Consider the following 21927-nt stretch of genomic DNA (forward strand, 5'->3'; position numbering starts at 1 on the left):
GTGTGTGAGGAAGGGTACGAGGAGTCAGGAGCGAGACCCCAGCCGCTGGGCCCACGCCCCCACCAGGGTCTCCTCCAGCTGACATCACAGCCTCCTCTCCATCCTGTGGCTTTTGGCTTTCTCTTGACCAGGAGAACACAAAGGGCGGCCTCAGGACACCAGAGGGATGGGTGGCAATTAGTGTCGAAGGACCTAGAAGATAATTCTATTTTTCCTTTCTTTATCTTATCATTCCTTGTATAATATTGAGTTGGAGAACTGATAACCCTCAACTTTTTAAAATGTCTACCTCCATACTATGAGCCAACCTCTTTTCTTGTACTGCAGGGGACTAATAATGCTTTCGGCCAGAGGGAAAGGGATTCGCCATAGGAGCTCTCTAAGTCCATTTTAATTATTTGGTCCTAACATGGTGGACCGTCTGGGGTTAGCAGAATGCATCATTCCCGGGGTGTTATGAAAAAGAGAGCAATTGTATAATAGCATGCCCGTTACGAACCAGACGCTTCAGCATCAGATCTAGAAACAGGCACTGAATTTTCTCTCCTTTTGTGACACAAACCTAGTCATCCCATTTGTTTATTCGGAGAACCACAGTCAAGAAAATGAAAGGCTCATAATCTATTTCGTTAATTCAGGAAAGAGGGGACTGAAACATAACTGTTGATAGGCATTTGGGACGCAGTCGAGAGGTTCAGCGTGTGATGGGAGGGACAGACACAGAAACGTGCGATAAATACAGGGATTTGTCTTTGCTTAACAGACTAGCTTGAACACCTCCATTTTCTCCCCAAGCCCCACTAAAAGGACAGTCAGAGCAATAAGCCCAGGCAGACGAGGGAAAGAAGAGGGAGGATGTGGGCAACAAAATTTTGGAGGCTGGAGGGCAGACGAGTGAGCGGTGACCGACCAGACCAGACAGTTTAATCCGAAAACGGGTCACAGGAAAAGCAAAGAAACGAACAAACCCCGCAGAGCCCCAGGCGGCCTCGGGGACTGGCAAGAGCAGTTGCCTCTGAGGAGGAAGGGACGGTGAAGCAGAGAACATGAAGACGGGCTGGAGGGAAGGAGGCGCCCAGTCTCCTGCCCCGCCCGGGCTCTCGGTACAGACACAGAGCCCCTCCCACCCCAGAGGAGATGGAAGCTAGGGCCCGAGAGGAGGGCAGGCACTAATGAACGCATGAAGGAAATAGGCTACATCCGTGCGATGGAATATCATTGGCAATAGAAAGGAATGGAGTCCTAACTATACTACAACATAAATGAACCTTGAAAACATTATGCGAAGTAAAAGAAAGCCGTCACAGATGAGCCCGTGTGGTTCCATTTATAGGAAATGTGCAGAGAAGGCAAATGCATAAGGATGGAAAGATCTGTGGTCGTGGGGGGAAATCGGGAACAAGAACTGACTGCCAGTGGGCACAGGGCACAAGGTTTCTTTCTGAGGTGACAGAAAATGCTTTAAAATTAGATGGTGGTGACGGTCACACAGCTCTGTGAATATGCTAAAATACATTGAATTATATACTTTTAAAGATGAATTGTAGGGCGTGTAGATTAGATCTCGGTAAAGCTGTTATTAAGGAAAAAGGAGCTCTCCCCCCCTCCGCCCCCCAAAGTAGTTGGCTTTTGTGTTTGACACTAATAAGGAGAATTAGCTGAATTGCCCACAGGGAGAGTGCAGTGGAGGGGAGTTCTTTGCGTGGAAGAGGCAGCCGTGGCGCTATGCGGGGACAGAAATGTCAGTTTCCAGAGACGGAGAGACAGCGGTGGCAGGTGACACCTAGTGGCGGGAGCCGACTCCCTGCTCCTAAAAGCCTCCAGGAGGAGATCACAACACCGTGGCCTGAGGACCTTGCGAAAGATCCTGAGCTGATGCTTGACACACCGAAATCCTGCCTTTTCGAGACGGCACCAGCGGGAGGGGGGCAGAGGATCCGAAGCGGGCTCTGCGCCGACATCAGCGCGTCCGATGCGGGGCACGGATCACGAACCCCGAGATCACGTCCCGAGCCCAAGTGGGACTCTCAACTCACTGAGCCACCCAGCCGCCCCCCGGGAGTCCTACCTTTTGAGGGACCAAGTGACCTTGGGGAGCAGGCACCCCGTGCTTTCTAGCTCCAGGGAGCCCCCAGGACTCCTGAATATCCCAGGAGGAGGGGCTGCTCCCGGGCTCAGCCGGCTTCCTGCAGACAGAGCCCCCACCCTGGCTCTTTGAGACTCGGCCGCATCTTCCTTCCAGCCTCTGGTTTAGTGTGTTTCCCCTGAAGTCTGTGGCGCAGGGGTCCCTCCCCTTTTACCACGACTGCAGCCAGAGGGCCCACGCACCGACGTGCAGTCTGTAGCTACTCTTCCATTCCTTCCAAGGTCACATCGGCACCCCCTGGGCCAGCTGAGCGAGCCCGCCTCTTCTCTACTTCGGCTCCACACTGGCTACCATGGGGACGGGGCTCTGGGCAGAGACGTTCCGCCAGAGTCCAGCACAAGGCCCTTCTGCTTCCAGCTCCCCTTCACGCCCCTGACACATTTGCACCATCTTCCCTGGATAATTCTAGGGGAGCCAGGAATCGGCCCCTCCTCCACCCAGGACCAGAGAAGCCCTCTGCCTTTTCTCGGTCCCCGGCAAGAATTTCCCTCAAACCACCCCCCTGACTTCCCTCCTTCAGCCCGGGGCCCAGCCCCGAAGGTAGAAAGACTGCCAGGGGAAACCTGAATAATCAAAAAGAGGAAACGCATTGGGAAGTATTTCAAAAAAGTAAATACCTCGCTTAACAAATGCAGAATAAGACGGGCTCTCTGTCACCTGGTGTTGCCTTTGTGAGGAGCTGTTCTGAGCCCCTGGCATATGTTGGTTCACACAGTCCTCACCACCGGCCTGCAAGGTAGGCGTTGACATTACCCTTACAGACGACCGGGGAAACAAGCCACCGAAAGAGGTCCCGCAGAGGGGACACGGTGATTCCAGGATTCCAAACTCGGATAGTCTGGCCCCAGAGTTTGTATTGTATTTTTTTTTAATGTTTTATTTATTTTTGGGAGAGAGAGAGAGAGAGAGAGAGAGACAGTGTGAGCAGGGGAGGGTCAGAGAGAGAGGGAGACAGAATCTGAAGCAGCCTCCACCTGCTCAAATGCACAGATGCGGGGCTCGAACCCATGGACCGTGTGATCATGACCTGAGCCAAAGCTGGACGCTTAACTGACTGAGCCTCCCAGGCGCCCCTGTATTGCATTTTTTTAACCAGGAGACTAAATTGTCTCTCCATGCCAGACACGTCCAATCAGAAAATTTGGGGATGGGGCCCGGACATCAGTATTTTTTAAAAGCTCTCCCGATTGCTCTAACACGCAGTCTGCCTTGAGAACCACCAGCCTGGCCGGTGTCCATTGTTCATTCATTCAACAAAACTTTATTGAATGGCTACCCCTGAAGGAGTAAGCGAGGGCCAACTAGGAAGTTGCCACATCAGTAGAACCATGCTTCCAGCCGGAGGCTTGGAATGTAGCTGTGCCCCTTGCAGAAATAGCTGATTCCAGACGTGGGCACTAAACCTGTGAGCTGAGCTGAGGATATTCCATTATACGAGGAAGCCAGTGAGCTGTCAACGACTTAAGGGAGTCCCATCAAAAGACAGAGAAGCTGGCATAAAAGGGCAGTCCACGGCCAAATTTGACATAACTTAAACATCAAAAATCATAACTGACTATAATTGATTGAATAAATAATAAACGTAGAAGGAATGACAGAAGAATACATAGAATGATCATGTTGCAACCCCTAATAAGATCATTGGTTCCGGCAAATCATCAGTGGGTGCAACAGCATCGATTGAAAGGTGATGAAAAACAGCATATGCACGTGGCACCAAAGCATTACCCAGTACTAAGCACAACACTGATTAATACTAATTACAACGAGGAAAAATACATACTTTTACAGTGCTGAAATTGGATGGCCACCATTGTAACCAAATAATCGTCATTAAAAATAGGATAATTTGGGGGCCGCCTGGGTGGCTCAGTCGGTTAAGCATCTAATTTGGGCTCAGGTCATGATCTCATGACTCGTTGAGTTCGAGCCCCGCGTCAGGCTCTGTGCTGACAGCTCAGAGCCTGGAGCCTGCTTCGGATTCTATGTCTCCCTCTCTCTCTGACCCTCCCCTGCTCACACTCTGTCTCTCCATCAAAAATTTTTTTAAAAAATTAAAAAATTGGACAATTTTATAGTAAGTTGACCCTTAAACAATGCAGGGTTAAGGTGCTGACCCCCATGCCATTAAAAATCCCCATATAACTTCTGACTCTCCAAAAACTTAATAGCCCACTCTTGACCAGAAGCCTTACCGATAACATAAACAGCCAATTAACTCATATTTTCTTCGTTATATGTATTATATGCTAAAATAATTGTATTAAAGTGTGCTACAGGAAAGAAAATGTTAAGAAAATCATAAGAAGGAGAAGATACATTTTCAGTACTTGCTGAAACAAGTCTGCATACAAGCGGGGACCCATGCCAGTCAAACCCAGGTTGCTCCAGAATAAGTGTATTTTCCTTCTGTGTAATACAGTAGGAAGGATTCTTCCCCACCTACTACCACCACAGTGATTAACTCCTGTCTAATCAAGCCTCTAAACCTCCAGCCTATAGGGCATACAAGGGAGAGGGACCCGTTAAATGACCCTATGAGGAAACAGACAAATTCAGAATGTAGACCTTCAACAAGGAAACTGGCCCAGATACTCAAAAAAGTTAATGTGTTGGGGAAAAAAAGATGGTGCTATCCTAAATGAAAAGAGTTCAGAGGGACATAAAAACCAAATATAAAGTGTGAGCATTTATTGGATTCTGATCAAAGAGAACGACAGTGTAGACATTTTGGGGACAACTGGGGAATATCAGAACAGGGTATTATTTAACATGATAGAATTGATGTTTTCTCATAGGTATGGTAATGGTATTGTAATTATGCAAAGAAATATCTTTATTCTTAGAAGAAGCCCGCTGAGTATTTAGGGGTGAAGTGTCATGTCCGCAACTAATTTTTAAGACTTTCTGAAAAAGAAAGTGCGTGTTCATGTGTACACATGAGGAAGGCAGTAAACATATGGAAATAATGTTAACTATTATTGAATCCTAACGTAAAGTCTGCAGGTATTCATTGTACTCTTCTTCCAACTGTTTCAAATTTCTCAAAATAAAAAGTTGAGAAAGGAACGAACAGCTTTGGTGGCAACTACAGGATCAACCTCTGTTTTATCCCAGGACTATCAACCACAGAGAGAGATACAGTGCGATTCAATTTGTCTGTTTTACTATTGCTATTTCAGTCCCCCCTGGAGAAGTTGTACTGAATATATACCGCATATTTATACTGTGTATGTCATATATGCCATTTGTATTTCCAAAAAGAATGGAGACAATTTAAAGAATAAGCATAGGTGCGATGAAACTAAAAACATGCTTAGTAATAAGTAGAAGGGGTAATTTTATCAGAAAACCTAAGTTATGAAAAAATTTCCAGAATGTAGCCCAGCTTCCTGGTCTCCAAGGCAAAGAAGGAAAAATGATGGTTTCTGAAGCTCCTATTGAGAGAAGCACACAAGTGCCTCCTTCTATTGCCTCTCATCCCAAGTCTGCCTGAATCTTGAATCTAATGGGAGTTCTCTGTGCTTCTTGGATTTTGATGTCTGTGCCCTTCCCCGGATTAGGGAAGTTTTCAGCTCTAATTTGCTCACATTAACCTTTTGCCCCCTTTTCTCTCTCTTCATCTTCTAGGACTCCTATGATATAAATGTTATCCCTCTTTCAGTTGCTGAGTTCTCAAGTCTTGTATCATGATCCTTTGCCTTTGTTTCCCTCTTTTTTCTGCGTCATTATTTTCCATAATTTTATCTTCTGTATCACTGACTCGCTGCTCTGCTCCATCCATTCTTGCTGTTACGGCAGCCATTTGAGATTGCATCTTGGTTATAGCATTTTTAATTTTGGCCAGACTAGATTTTAGTTCTTTTATCTCTGCAGAAAGGGATTCTCTTTTGTCTTCTATGCTGTTTTCAACCTCAGCTAGTATTTTTATAATCGTGGTTTAAATTCTAGTTCAGACATCTTACATATATCTGTGTTGATTAAATCCCTGGCTGTCATTTCTTCTTGTTCTTTTGGTGTGAATTCCTGTGTCATGTCATTTTGGAGGAAGAAAAAAAATTAATAAAATAAAAATTTTTAATTAAAAACAAAAAGAATCCAAATAAAGGAAGCTAGATCCTAGGTGTATTTCGGTCTGCTTGTTGACGGAAGTGTGCCATGACCGACAGAGTCCTTGGTCTCTGACTAAGAAGGTTTCATGTCTTCTGCCAGAATCCTTCTTCTCCTCCGAGAGTTATGAGATAATAAACTGCCTGCCTGATGAAATCAAGCCAGGTGAATGACTCAGGCTCTGTCCTGACTTATTTTCTTTCTCTTCCACTTGTGCCCTTCCCAGAGACCTTCCATGATACAGGGCAAGATGGCACAACAGCCATCAATTTCACCCTACTCTGCCTCTCCAATCATCCAGCACTCTTCTCTCAGTGCCAGAGCAGTGGAATGGGCCTCAGTTCGTGTGCAGGCCACCAGAAAGGTAATACCCTCCAACTGGTGGGGGCCTCCTGGGACTAGCAAGTGAGAGGCTGACGTGCCATCCTGAAATCCTGGGGCCGCACCCCGTCAGCTTCTGTCCTGACTCCCTGTTCCACACCAGCTTTTCCATCCACACCATTTGGCTTCATTTCCCAAGTAAGTTTCCAATAAATAAAAGTAATCATCTGCCTTAGGTTGAGCTCCTCCAAAAATAGATGCTGAGACAGGACTTGAGTGTACATAGTTCTGGGAGGCATTAAGAGAGGAGAAAGATGGGAAAGCAGGAGGCCACAAGGGAGAATTAACTGACAGGTTACTGCCTTGGGCCACTGGCATTCAATCCCAGTCGAAAACTCAGAGACAGTGTGGAACAGCCTCTGGGCTGTTCCCTACCAAAGGGTGTGGAATCTGAGATATTTGTCCTCAGATTGGCTTCTTGGCACTCCCAACTTGCCCCACTTGAGCTGAGAGAAGATCCTGAGGCAAAGAGTAGCAGGTGGATGTCATCAGCATATTCTGGAACAATGATCACAGAAGGGATGTGGCTGACAGCTGATATGTCAGTGATATCACTGACGGAGTCTTCTACACCATCCTAACCACCCACCTTGAAACAAAGAGGGCTTATTACTTTCAACTAAAAAGATGTATCTGAGCAGATTCAGCTTCTGGTGGTTTTAGCCAACTGTCAGTGTTTTCATCTTGCACCAGCTTCCTCTTACCATGTAATCACTGGGTTTGCTTTCTTTTTTCTAGAACGCGTCCAGGAATAGGAATGCAGCCTCTAGGCTCTGTGCTGAGCTGGCATACAGATCTATATATGTTTTATAAGCTTTTGCAAACTCGGAAGATTGACATTGATTTGTAGGCATGACAGACAATTCTCTCTCCAGTCCCCAGCAAGCTGGGAAAGGCTGGGGAAGTCTGCTATCAGCTGGAATGCAGACAGCAGAAAAGGCCCAGGATCGGTTACTGCCATCTGCAACATAAATCTCACAATTATTATGACAGAACATAATTTAGGGAACTCTTTTTTTTCCCAAACTTTTAGTTAAATTCAAGTTAGTTAACATACAGTGTAATATTGGTTTCAGGAGGGGCGCCTGGGTGGTTCAGTCGGTTAAGCGTCCAGCTTCGGCTCAGGTCAGATCTCACGGTTCATGGGTTCAAGCCCCGCGTCGGGCTCTGTGCTGACAGCTCAGAGCCTGGAGCCTGTTTCAGATTCTGTGTCTCCCTCTCTCTCTGCCCCTCTCCCGCTCATGCTCTGTCTCTCACTGTCTCAAAAATAAACTATAAAAAAAATTTTAAAAACTATTGGTTTCAGGAGAAGAATTTAGTGATTCATCACTTACATGTAACACCCAGTGCTTACCCCAACAATTGCCCAGCGCCCATTTAGCCCATCCCCCGCCCACCTCCCTCCATCAACCCTCAGTTTGTTCTCTATCTATAGTTAAGAACTGAGGACTGATGGGTGTTGGGGGGGAGGGGGTGTGATGGGCATGGAGGAGGGCACTTGTTGGGATGAGCACTGGGTGTTGTTGGAAACCAACTTGACAATAAACTATTTATTTAAAAAAAAAAAAGAATCTCTTATGGTTTGTTTCCCTCTCTCTTTTCTTTTTCCCTTCCCATACGTTCATCTGTTTTGTTTCTTAAATTGTACATATCTGATAAAGGGTTAGTATCCAAAACCTATAAAGAACTTGTCAAACCCAATACCCCAAAAACAAATAATCCAGTTAATAAATGGGCAGAAGACATGAATAGACATTTTTCCAAAGAAGGGAACTCTGTTCTTTTTAAAACTCCCTCGGATATAACTTCAAACTTACGGAAAAGTTGCAAAAATAAAAATAGCATACTGAGTACACAGATTCACCTGTCACTAACACATTGCCCCTTTTGCTTTATTTAGCATTTGGTTAGTCATTGAATCCATCTGGCCATAGGTATGTATATATCCACACATGCAGACAGATACATAGCTTTGTTCTAATCACATGCAAGTAAGTTGCATACATCATGCCCTTTAGCCCTAAATACTGGAGTGTGTGGAATAAGAAGAACATTCTCTTACACAACCACAGTACAACTAACAATTTTAGGGATTTTAACGTTGATTCTACCCTCTTATTTGCTCTCTTCTTAGTATTCTAATTTTTATCAATTGACATAATAATGTCCTTCGCAGCATTTTTTTCCTCTCAAAGCTCATCTATAAGCAGGTATTGCATTTTGCTTGTGTGTCTCTTCAGTTTCCTTAAATCTGAAATGCTTCCACATACATTTTTTGCCTCTTACAACATTGGTATTTTAAAATGATACAATCTTCCCCCTTTTTAAATAAAACATTCCTCTTCTGAGAACCAGCAGATGTTTCGTTGTGCTCAAACTCAGGTTATGTATTTCTGGCTAGAATATTGCATACCTGCTATGTCTTTCTCAGTGCACGACATCTAGAGGCAAATCAACTCCATTACCCCTCCGTGGCAATGTAACTTTTATTCACTTGTTCAAGATATTGTCTCATTTTTCCTCCGTATAATTCCTATTTTTCCCTCGCAACTAATAGGCAATGTCTGAGGAGATGCTTTAAAACCACACATTTATATTTTTTCACTTAACAGTATCTCCCTGAAATCATTCCATATCAGGTAGTAGAGATCGTCCTTGCTCATTTTTCACTGGATAGTGTTCTATTGTGTATATATCATAGAAACTCTGTTCTTTATTCTTTGCTAAGGCAGCTCCCCAACGTCTCTTTGGACCAAAAGCTAGGGCCACCTCCCTGATTTTCACAAGATTGTAAACTGGGGTCCAGTCAAGATGGAGTGAGCGCCTTTCACCCAGTCTCCCCCGCTGAATGTGAGCAATACCCCTGGGCAGAATGCATGGAGCTGCGACCTGAGAACTCTTGAAACTAAATGGTCATGATCAGACTGGGGAAGTAAACCAGAACTTGCAATACCACCAAATTAATAAGTTCCCCATTGGTTTCTCTTGGTACCCACTGGCTAAGACTCAAAAGCAACCTGAAACCTGGAACTTGGCACCAACTGTGGACAGAAAGAGCTCTAAGAGAAGCCCTTTATTTCTGTTTCAAGGAACAAGAAAGAGAACCCTATGGGTTAGAGAAAGGGAGGGGGGCTCTTCTTCATTTTCCATTCTCTCCAATATTTTTTTGAAATATTTTTCTGAGCTTATTTATTTATTGAGAGAGGGAGGGAGAGAGAGAGAGAGAATCCCAAGCAGACTCCATGTTGTCAGCAAAGAGCCCAATTGTGGGCCCACAAACTGTGAGATCATGACCTGAGCCAAATCCGAGGTCAGATGCTTAACCAACTGAGCCACCCAGGCGCCCCAAGATTTTGAAGTAACCAGGCAGATGCTTTAAAGCAGTTATTATAATGGGACTCCAAGAAGTAAGAATGACTACTTTTGAAAGGTTTGTAAAGATAGAAAGTCTCAGTAAGGAAATAGAAGCTATTTTTTTTCATAATTTTAATGTTTATTTATTTTTTGAGAGACAGAGGGAGACAGAGCATGAACAGGGGACAGATAGAGAGAGAGGGAAACACAGAATCAGAAGCAGGTTCCAGGCTCTGAGCTGTCAGCACAGAGCCTGACGCAGGGCTCGAATCCACCAACTGTGAGATGATGACCTGAGCTGAAGTCGAAAGCTTAACTGACTGAGCCACCCAGGCACCCTTAGAAGTTATTTTTTAAAAAAGAACCAAATGGAAATTTTAGGACTGAAAAATAAAATAGCAAGATTACTGAATGGGCTCAGTAGCACAAGGGAAATGAAAGGAAAAAGTGAGAAGTGAGTGCATTTGAAGGTAGTAAATAAAACTTACCCAATCGGAGTAACAAAGAGAAAAACTTGAATAAGAAAAGTGACTAGAGCTCTGGGGACCCATGAGACAATATTAAAAGATCTAACATTCATGTCATGATCCCAGAAGGAAAGGATGGGTGAAGAAAAAATATTTAAAGGAATAATGGCTGAAAACTTGACAGATTTGGCCAACTGAATGCACTTACAGATTTAAGAAACTCAGCAAACTGAAAACAAGATAAACATGAAAAATCTCACATCCAGATACATCATAACCAAATTTGCAAAACCTAAAGATAGAGAAAAGATCTTGAAGAAGCTAGAGAAGAACAAAAGGTAACATATGAGGGGAAAGTATTAGAATGGGTGTGAATTTCTCAACCCAGTCAGAAGGCAGCAGAACAAAATTTTTAAGCTCTGGGAAAAAAAAAAAAAAAAAGAATCACCTGGAATTGTATATGCAGCAAAAATATTCTTCAGGAATGAGGGCAAAACTAAGGTAAGACATTCTCTGATGGAGAAGAACTAAGAATTTATTGCCAACAGTCAATAAAAAAGAAAGTGCCTCAAATCAAAGGCACATGATACAAAGTTGGAACTTCAGGAATCAAGGAAGAGAAACAGAAATGGTAAATACCTGGATAAATATAATAGACTTCTTTTCTCCCCTTCAGGTCTTTCGAATATGTTTGACAGTTGGTAGCAAAAATTTTAACATTGTCTGACAGCGTTTTCTTTTTTTAAAGGTTTTTATTTTAATTCCAGTTAGTCAACATAGTGTTATATTACTTTAGAGTGTACAATATAGTGATCCAACAATTCTATACATCACTCGATGCTCATCACAAGCACACTGCTGAATCCCCATCAACCATTTAACCCATCCCCCCACCCACCTCCCCTCTGGAATCCATCAGTTTGTTCTCTATAGTTAAGAGACTGGTTCTTCATTTCTCTCTCTCTCTCTCCCTCTCTCTCTTTCTCTCTATACACACACACACACACACACACACACACACACAAAGGAAGAAATATATATTTTTTTATATATAAATTATAAATTTATATATAAATTTTAAATTTATAAATTCGTATATTAACTATACATATATACATTTCTTCAATTCCACATATGAACAAAATCATATGGTATTTGTCTTTCTCTGATTGACTTATTTCCCTTAGCATGAGACTTTCTAGCTCCATCCATGTTATTGCAAATGGCAAGATTTCATTGTTTTTTATGGCTGAATAATATTCTTTGTGTGTACACACAAAGAAATGTTATATATATAATAATATCCATTCATCAATTGATGGACAATTGGGTTGCTTCCATATCTTGGCTATTGTAAATAATGCTGCTATAAACATAAGGGCTCATGTATCCCTTTGACTTAGTGCTCTTGTATTTTGGGGGCAAATACCCAGTAGTGTGGTTGCTGGATCATAAGGTAGTTCTATTTTTAAAAAAATTTTTAATGTTTAGTTTTGAGAGACACAGAGAGACAGAGAAAGGGGAGAGACAAGAGAGGGAGACAAAGAATCTGAAGCAGGCTCCAGGCTCTGAGCTAACAGCAGCTAACAGCCAATGCAGGGCTCAGACTCACAAACCACGAGATCATGACTGGAGTCAGACACCCAACCGACTGAGCCACCCAAGAACCCCCAAGGTAGTTATATTTTTAACATTTTGAAGAGCCACCATACTGTTTTCCACAGCAGCGGCCCCACTTTGCACTCCCACTAGCAGTGAGTGAGCGTTCCTTTTTCTCCACGTCCCAGCCAACACATATTGGTTCCTGTGTGTTTGATTTTAGCCATTCTGGTGGGAGTGAGATGATAGGTATCCCATTGTAGTTTTGACTTGCATTCCCTGATAAGCGATGATGAGCATTTTTTCCTGTGTCTGTTGGCCATCTAGATGTCTTCTTTGGAGACATGTCTGTTCATGTCTTCTGCTCATTTTTTAGTTGGATTATTTGTTTTTTGGGTGTTGAGTTTTAGAAGTTCTTTATATGTTTTGGATACTAACCCTTTATTGGATATGTCATTTGCAAATATCGTCTCCCATTCCACAGGTTGCCTTTTAGTTTTGTTGATTGTTTCCTTCACTGAACAGAAGCTTTTTGTTTTGATGTAGTCCTAATAGTTTATTTTTTGCTTTTGTTTCCCTTGCCTCTGGAGATGTGTCTGATAGTGTTTTCAATGTATGTTAATGTTATACAGAGACGATCATCTCCCCACAGGTGGGGAGAGGAACTACATGGTGGTAAGGTTCCTGTATTCCCCTTGAAATGATAATATGTTAATTAATCTATTAAAAGTTAAGTATATATATTGCAATCCTTAGGAAAACTACTCAAAAAGCTATTTAAAAAGGTGTGTCTAAAAACTCAAGATAAATTAAAATGGGTATTAAAAATGTTCAAAGAATTAAAAAAGAAGGAAAGTGGAAATCAAGGCACAAAAATAAAAGGAATAATAAAATAGAGACCTAAATCTAAACATACCAATACTTACATTAAATATAATGGTCTTTATCAGATAATTTCATCTCATAAACCTTCCACTTGTGCTTAAAGAAAGTGTAATCTCATTTTTTTAAAAGTATCTTCCTCTTGAGAAAATGAAACACAAAAACTTTTCTTGAAAGAATCATTTCCTTTAAAAAAATTGTTTGGGGGGGGGCACCTGGGTGGCTTAGTCGGTTAAGAGTCTGACTTTCGCTTAGGTCATGATCTCGCGGTTCGTGGGTTCGAGCCCCGCGTTGGGCTCATTTTTTTAAAATGTTTTAAATGTTTTATTTATTTCTAGGAGAGAGAGAGAGACAGCATGAGCAGGGGAGGGTCAGAGAGAGAGGGAGTCACAGACTGAAACAGGCTCCAGGCTCTGAGCTGGCTGTCAGCACAGAGCCCAACGCGGGGCTCGAACCCACGAACCGTGAGATCGTGCCCAGAGCTGAAGTCGGACACTTAACCGACTGAGGCCCCCCAGGCGTCCCTGAAAGAATCATTTCCTATTTTAACTCCTCCATGTAACTTTAGCCATAAAATGAATTCTATATTTCTTATACATAAACCCAGAGTACTTCGTAGGAGTTCATTTACAAACCATTACATAGAATGCCAGTTATCCCTTGATCAGAGAGGTTTTACATATCCATTCCTTCAACCTGGTGGAAAATATAAAATCTTTGATTGACTAATTGAATTTATACACAGAGAAAGAACGTGACTATGCAACGTGATTTTATAATTACACTGATAGCTCTAGAGGGCTATGTCATTTGCAGACAGGCAACTACATACCCTCAGCCGTTCCTTTGTTTCTGTTCTGCCCATTTGAATGGACTCTTGGCCTCCTCCGCTAGCGGAAGCCTGCTGGTCATGCCTATTTGTGACGTTCATGACTCTCTTCTTTCTGCCTGAGTCAGGGGCAGTTAAATGGCCCATTTCACTGATGTGAGGGGAGGCTAGGTAACACCCCTCAGCCGAGGACAAGCCAAGTTAGTCTGGGGTCCATTAATCATTTTCTGATTTACCATTTATTCACAAACCCCTTCGTTCAAAATGAAATAGAATTGGAGGAGGCTTCTAAGATGCATACAACGCACTAAGATAGAAATTAAAATAAATCAGGAAATTGAATGGACACACAATAAAGAGAGAGAAAGACAATCAAGCAAGACGTGCTGAAGTCAGTACCTAAAGGTGCCCGAAGTTCTGCCCTGGCTACGTCTGGACTCCAGTTTGTCTCTGATCTCACGAGAGGCCGAGCAGAAAGGAAATCACGCCCTATCGGATGTGCAGCGCCCTCCAGGGAAGAGGAAGCCACTGCGTAGAACGTACACATCTTGTCAACATGCAAGAAACTTCTCCCCATAGCCTCACGTAGAGAAGAGGGAACTGTCCCCAGTGGTGCTTCTATAATGACAAAATATGTTGAATCTTCTATTTTCTTCATGTAAAATAATGTTTCAAACTCATGGAGGTGTCAGGATGCAGGGAGAGTTTATTGCCTCCTTTAATAATTAAGTGTGTCTATTTTTGGAAAATTAGCTGAACTGAAAAGGGCCGGCACTGAGTTGAACCTCAGTTTCTTCCTCCTTGTTAGCATGATGACATTTCCAGAACCCAAACTCGCGCGAATAGGTAAGCACAAACGCCAACCCCTGATTGCTCGCTTTCCGAGCTCCGTTGGTAGAAATTTAGGACAGCATCCAGCATGGCCCCACCAGGATGTGCATGTCTGGGGGGCAGCTGTGGCGGGGGTCTGCGATCCTCCTGAGGGTTCCCGCCCCCACGAGCATGCCTGTGTTCTAGAACACTAGTTCAGAGCTTTCATACTCAAGAGAGCTCACTGGCTGTCTTCTTCACTTCCTTGCCGCTGATGCAGTAATCTTCATCCTTAATAAATAAAGAGATTTCTAGAAAAGCTGTTATAGGCATACATGTTTTTTTTAAAAAATGGCTCCCCAGTAAACACTGAAATGAGCAGAAGGAAGCAAAATTAGTGAAGAAAACTACCTACTTCGACTTAATAAAAGGCCCCAGTCTGCATTAAGTTGAAGAAGAACGCCAGAAGTCTTCACCCAGTTAAAACAAAGCAAACCAAGAAACAGTAAGTCCGATGTGGCCATGGTAAAAGACCATTCCACGACAATGGCAGTAAGTAAGGTGGAAAAGGCCGTTTCATCTCAGTAGGAGAAACAAGCAAGAAGATGGAACATTCTGGACAGATAGGACACCTGTCATGTTTTAGCCACTGAGCATTTCCAGCAGCCATGCCCACAGCCATAAAGGTCACTGTATTAGACACCATGGATTATAGAACATTTCCTTCATCATAGTAAGTTCTACTGGACAGAGTTGGTATAAAGAAAATGTGATACACACACACATAACACACATACACAGTAGAATGATATTCAACCATGAAAAAGAAGGAAATCCTGCCATTCGCTGCAACAAGGATGAACCAGGAAGACAACGTGCTAAATGAAATAATCTGGACAGACACACACAAAAAAACAAATACTAGGCCATCTCACTTATATGAGGAATCTAAAATAGTGATGTTCACAGATGCAGAGTGTGGAATGGTGGTTGCCAGGAACTTGGGGTAGGGAGACTGAGGGTGTGGGTCAAAGGCTTTCGGTTATAAGATGAGTAAATTCTGAGAATCTATCGTACAACATGGTGACTGTAGTTAGCAATACTGTACTGTATACTTGAAATGTGCTTTAGAGTTCTCACTACACAAGCACGCACACACAGAGGTATCTATGTGGGGTGTGTGGGGTGATGGATGTGTTAATTGATTGTGGTATTCATCTCACAATGTATACCTTAAACATATTTTTGTCAATTAGCCTCAGTAAAGCTGGAAAAAACATTCACCTTCATACCTAATTTTGTGTTTGTAATTTTGTGATATTTTCCTTAAAGAGGATCACCAAGTTTGTATACGCTTTAGGTCCCACTCATTGGCCTTATCCATTTACTGTGGAAAATGCAGTGATACCATCATGTCCCCCTTCATTCAATAGAGCTTAGTAGCTACAAGCTCAGGTTTTGAGAACCGCATATCTGGGTGCATATTCTGGGTCTGCCACTTCTAACTGTATGCCTGTAGCCTCAGCATTTAATTGCTCTAAGTTCTTCCTAATCTGTAAAACTGTAATAACAACAGTACTGGCTCACAGGCTTACAATGAGGATGATACAACATAGTGCCTCATTGCCGCCAGCACACAGTAAGTACAGTACACAGCATGGATCCAGTGAGTATCAGCTCTCACTGTTTTTTGGTGTTTGGGGAGTGAAGAGTCTTGCAGGAAATGCAGGTGAATAAAGACATTTTCAGGGAAACAAAAGCTGACCTCCTCTAAAGTATATACTTCAGGAAAATTATCATTAATGAAAAGTCTAACATGCAAAAAAAAAATGAAGAGCAATGAAAGTGTAAAGATGTGGATTAATTATAAATGAGCAGTTACTGTATAAAACAATAACGGTAATGTCCTGCACAGTTAAAAGATATATAGAATTTAAATGCACACTCACAGTAGCTAATAAATTGGGAGGGCAGCAAATATAATTAAATTATTCTAAAATCCTTCAAGAAGAAGGTCAAGCATTGATTGTCTTTAGGCCTTGAAAAGTTGAGTATACATGTTTTACTTTCTAGGATAAACAAAAAAAAGTAGAAACAGGCTTTATAAATTCTAAATCAGTAGAGGGAAGGAAAAGGAATAATAAAAAATACTCAGCCAATCCAAAAGATGGCATTAAAAGAGAAAAGAAAGAGTAAGTGAGACAAGGACAATCCACAAATGAGGTGGTAGATTTAAACCAAAAGAGATCAGTAATTACATTAAATATAAATGGACCAAATGCTCCAGTTAAAAGACACAGATCATTGGAATGGTTCTTGAAATATGACTTTTTAGTATTTATAATATCAGTCAAATGAATGCTGACGGAACTTATTCTAGAGTAAGAAGATCACTCATAACAATAAATTTATAAATGTTAAATTTATATGTACTTAATAACACACTCAAAATGTGTATACTAAAAATTGACAGAACTAAAAGGAGAAACAGACAAATCCACAATCTTAGTAGGATATTTTAACACAGCTCTCTTGGCACCTGGAAGAACAAGCCCGCAAAAATCAGAAAACACGTGGAAGTGTGGCTAACAAGACCCCATGAGTGCATATGGAACAGTGCACCAACAACTACAAAATACAGGCACACATGGGCCATTTTCAAAACTTCACTTTAGCGGCACCTGAATGGCTCGCTTAAGCCTCCGACTTAGGCTCAGGTCATGATCTCACGGCCCGTGGGTTTGAGCCCCTAGTCGGGCTCTGTGCTGACAGCTCGGAGCCTGGAGCTGCTTCGGATTCTGTGTCTCCTTCTTTCTCTGACCCTCCCCTGCTCACGCTGTCTCTCTCTCAAAAATAAATTTTAAAAACATTTTAAAAATTGACTTTAATACACCAGGACTGGGCACTTTTGCATATATGATCTCCTCTGATCATCATAAAATTATAAAATAGTCATCTCGACTGGACATCTTCCACCTGCCCCTCCAGACTCACCGTGCCCCGTTCTCTGTCATGCTCTATGTCCTATGAAGTTGATGTATATTGGGTGCATTCACAGACCCCTTTCTCCTCTGGTTTCTGGTTGGATTCAGCCAGTGGGAGGCGAGAGCAGAGGTTGTTGGGTGGGAGGAAGGTTTCCTGCAAGGACCCTGGCTTAGCGTTAGCATCCCCGTCTGCCTTTAGGGAAAACATAAGCTCAGGGAGGTCAGCCACTCATCTAAGGTCACAAGCTGTATCTCCCCTCCAGGTGTAGAAATAAGGACAGTTTCATCTGTAGCTCCCAATATTTATAAATTATTAAATGTAGATAGTGGTATACCCTGTTAGTATGTCAAATAACTTTTGAATGTGAGTTTTAACATGGCCTTTTTTCGTTTCTTAAATGCCAGGGACACCGTGTCTTCCATTTAAAGTATGTGTATTCCATTGTTGTCTCGTTTTGGTGCCTGATGCCTCTTAGAGGAAGTTGTTTAATAGAGTGAAGACGACCTCCTACCTTGCTATCTTTCAGATCGACATGAGGTTATCTCCAAAGAAATACTGGAGCTAGACCCATGGGAAAACCAGTGGAATGTTGTGGCCGTTGATGTCCTCATGCACGACAGTTACGATGTCTGCCTGGTGGCCAGGATGAACCCCCGAGACCTCATCCCCCCGCCTTCAGATCTGGTGCAAGAAGGCAGTGAGCACTGAAGTCGGTGTTTGCTGGAGGCTCCTGCTGTGTGTGCGCAGGAGCCGCTAGGAATGGAGAGAGCCCACGGGCACCAGCCAGTCCCCCTGGACATGTGTGTTGCATGCATAGTGGCCCGTGTGCAAAGCAGTGCGTGCTGGGTGCTGTGATAGGGAGGGAGCAGAGTCCACGCTCAGGGATGGGTGGTCGGCTCGGATGGACAAGACGTTCCAAGGCCACGTGTGGCGATGGCACGGAGGACACAGGTGAGCGCCGTAGGGACCCAGGAGGGAGGACAGCACTGCCGAGGAGCAGGCCTTTCACCAGGGCCTCGGAGGATGAGGAGGCAGCAGGCCGGTGGGTGCAGCTGACGGGGCCCTCACAGCAACGGCTGAGCAGAGGCCCAGGGCTGGGCCAGGCTGCCGGGGCCACAGGCCCTGCCGCTGAGGCTGGAGAGGGAGGTGGCAGAGGAGTGACCGACGCCTGGACGACTCTGGTGGCAGAGTGAGTGGGCCTGGTCTCTGAGCAGGGGACGTGCCTCAGCACCCTGTCGTGTTAAAGGGGACGTCCCCCTCTGCTCTGTTCTGGTTTCGGTCCTACGAAGGCTTTCTATTCTTGCGTACGATATGCTTCTACCGCAACAACATCGCCCAAAACGGGGCTCGCGATGGACCACAAGTTCCAACAGCCAAGGCCCTGAAGCCCGACCACAGTGAGCAGAGGGGAACCCCACCCTGGGCCAGGTCGGCGTCAGGGACGGGGGGGGGGGCGCCCTGCCGCCTGGTCCACTCACGCTGGCGCACAGTGTCCGGGACGAGCCTCACCAAGCTGCCCTTGGCCGGCTCTCAGGCGCACATGACCTTCGGGACATGGGCCCTGGCTGCATGCACCTGGCGGAGGCCACCCATAGACCAGGCTTCGGAGCGGAGGAGGCAGGAAGCATGTGCTCTTGGCTCCCGGCCGCCTGCCCTCTTACTCAGCCTTTGCAACGTCTCCCCCGAGACTGGAAGGTAGGGATGGAGCTGCCTGCCTCGGCCCACGTTGAGCATAATCAGCAAACAGGCGCTCCCAGAATGTACTTGAGGGCTGACATTTAAACGACGCATGGGAAATGCATCTGTCTTGCTCGCCGTCCATACTCCCGACAGCACAGTGGATTCAGAGTGCATCTCAGTAGCGGTTCTTCAATAGCTTCAGGTTGTCCCCCAGCAGGCCAGACTCCGGGGGGACAGGGGCCGTGTCTGTCCCTTGCACCTCAAAACTGTGCTACTTGGAGCCCGCAGTGAGCAAAGTGTGCTTTCAGGCAGTGAGGCCCGTGCCCTTCCCTAGCGTTTATGCAGAGGGTTCTAAGGAGACCTCCCACGTGCGTCCCAGTGAGCTGATCCTTCTCCCTACTCTGTGGGGTCTTTTTCTTGCTGCAAAGGCAGAGCAGTTCCTGTGAGTGGGCTGGGCCGGCCGTGGCAGCCATGGTCGCAGAGCCCCCCCCAGGTCTGCTTCCCCAGCTTCCTCTTAGCAGAACCACGGCGCCTGCTCCACACACACACCGGAAGCCGCCACGTTTGCCTGCATCAAGGAGCCTTGTCGGCGCGTCACCATCCATCCTCTGGAGGCCCTGGGGTCAAGATCTCGGCCCTGGCGCCAGCCTTGCTCCTTAGCCAGCTGTGTGGTCCTGGCCAACATAACCCTTCCAAAGCCTTATTTTCCCCAAATGAAGAACGGGAAGAAAAAGTCTTTCCTAGGGTTGGTGTGAGGACTGAGTGAGAAAGTGCTGAGCACAGTCCCTGTTCGATACCAAAACAACAAGCACCCTTCACCCGCCGTTCTTTCTAGTGGCACCGCCATTGTAACCCGCGTTTCCCGAAGCCTGGCGCCCACAACAACCAGTCCCTGGGTGGGGGGACTCATGAGGTTGGAGGGGAGCCGTGCACATGTGTGAGGGGTTCCCAGCGCCCCAGCCCCAGGCCCTCCGCGGGGCGTGCAGATACACACGCAAGCCTTCGCTTCAGCGTCTGTTTTAAGCCCAGGGTGCTTTTAGTCTGACTTTCGTATTTGTCATTAAACACGAGACGCCTCGGCCCTCCTGTTGGCGGATTTTGCCGGAGACTCGGCTTTGAATTCCTACCGCCCTTCCTTCCTCTCAGCTGAAGGCTGTCCCCGTATCTCAGTGGAGGACTCCGGAAACCTTGACTCTTTGCCAGCTCTTCTCTTGTGGGACAGGATTCCTGGACACTGAGCCGCGCAGAACATAGCGGGGGGAACCTGGATGCTGAGGCCCGTGAGAGACGGCCGCCGCCAGCTCGCTGCTGCCCGGTGTCCCCCAGAAAGTCCACTGTCCTCACTGATCGACTTTATGATGAGCGAACACTTTAAATTGGAACTTACAAATAAAAACGTGCTAATGACAGATCGCTATTATTGTTTTTCGTATTGCAATTTCATGTCGATTTCTCTTGGAGAAGGGGCTCTGTGCCCGGGGAGCACGGAGCATCCCAGGGCGGGCAGGGACGGATGTCCGCCAGAAGATGGGGGGAGCAAGCAAACCCCAGAGGCCAGGGCAGGTGAGGTGGGCATGGGGGCAGGAGGTGACCCCACTTCCAGGACGGTCGAAGCACAGGAGGATGTCAGGGAAAGGAGCTGAGGCCGATCACGAAAGACCTCGAATGCCACACCCAGGAGTCGGTCGCTGCCTCGGCACCTCGGTCTTGGGCGGAGGTTCTGTGGGAATGGCCCTCCGGGGTGCAGTGTGGACGGGCGGGGTGAGAGCAGACACGGGCGGGAGTCCCTGTCACCGAAGCTGAACTAACCTGGTGACCGTGAGGTGGGACGGCAACCTCGCACAGAAACGCAGGCCGTCTGTGCTTTGCCGGCGGACTCGGAGGGGGAGGGGCTGGGGGCTCTGCCACGGGAGGAAGGCCAGTCAGCCGGAACCGAAGCCCGGAAAATCTTTTAGGGGTCCTGCCCCCTCCTCCGGTGACCCTTAAAGGCAGCCACCACCCAGATGGCTTCAGCCGTTCACACCGGGCCCAGCTGGGAGTCACCAAGAGAGAAAAGAGGGTTTGGGGTGTGGTCGAGTCACCCCACTTCTCTGCCAACCCTAAAGCCCCAGCCGGCCCCCGGCCTTGTCTGCAGCAATGGGGAGGCCGTCCCGGGTCTTCGGAAAATCCTGCGCCAACAGTCAGGGGAGCCACTGCTCGTACCAGAGCTAATGTAACAACCACGTGGCACAGTCCCGGCCCAGGGATCCATGGGGAAATCTCTGGAAGGGCTTTCTCTGCCAAGTGTTCTCAAGTCTGCGTGCCAGCGGACCTGCGGTGACGAGGAGGTAGAGACAGCTGCAGCTGATCCACGGGTGGGGGCGAGTGGGCGCGTGGAGGGACCCAGGCCCCGGGTAACACCCGGGAGCCACCAAACGAACCAGCTGGGGAGCCTGTGGCGACCAGCCACGCGTCCCGATAGCTTGTTCCCTAATGTTCGGACTTCCTGAGTTACCTGCTGCCCAGGGTCTCCTGACACTCCATCCCTGCCCCACCACTCGATACCCCTGCCCCAGGGGGGACTCAGTCCGGACGCCGGGATGCCTGGTGAGTATCTTCATTCACCGTGAAATGCCGTGATTTCAACACATTAAGAAATATGTTAATGGGATATTTTACTTTTGTGTTTTACTAAGTCTCTGAAA

General features: G+C 45.7%; 1 protein-coding gene across 1 annotated transcript in view; it reads left to right on the forward strand.

The window, feature by feature from the left end:
- KBTBD12 (kelch repeat and BTB domain containing 12) overlaps positions 1 to 20649 on the forward strand; it is a 52605-nt gene extending 31956 nt beyond the window's left edge. The window contains exon 5 of the mRNA XM_039248650.1: positions 18090 to 20649. Within this exon, the coding sequence (XP_039104581.1) occupies positions 18090 to 18271 (182 nt within the window). The 3' untranslated portion in view covers positions 18272 to 20649. The remainder of the gene's footprint in view (positions 1 to 18089) is intronic.
- The last annotated feature ends 1278 nt before the right edge of the window (positions 20650 to 21927 follow it).

The sequence above is a fragment of the Hyaena hyaena genome, unplaced genomic scaffold (genome assembly GCF_003009895.1).
Source record: "Hyaena hyaena isolate Hyena2069 unplaced genomic scaffold, ASM300989v1 scaffold_316, whole genome shotgun sequence".
NCBI lineage: Eukaryota > Metazoa > Chordata > Mammalia > Carnivora > Hyaenidae > Hyaena > Hyaena hyaena.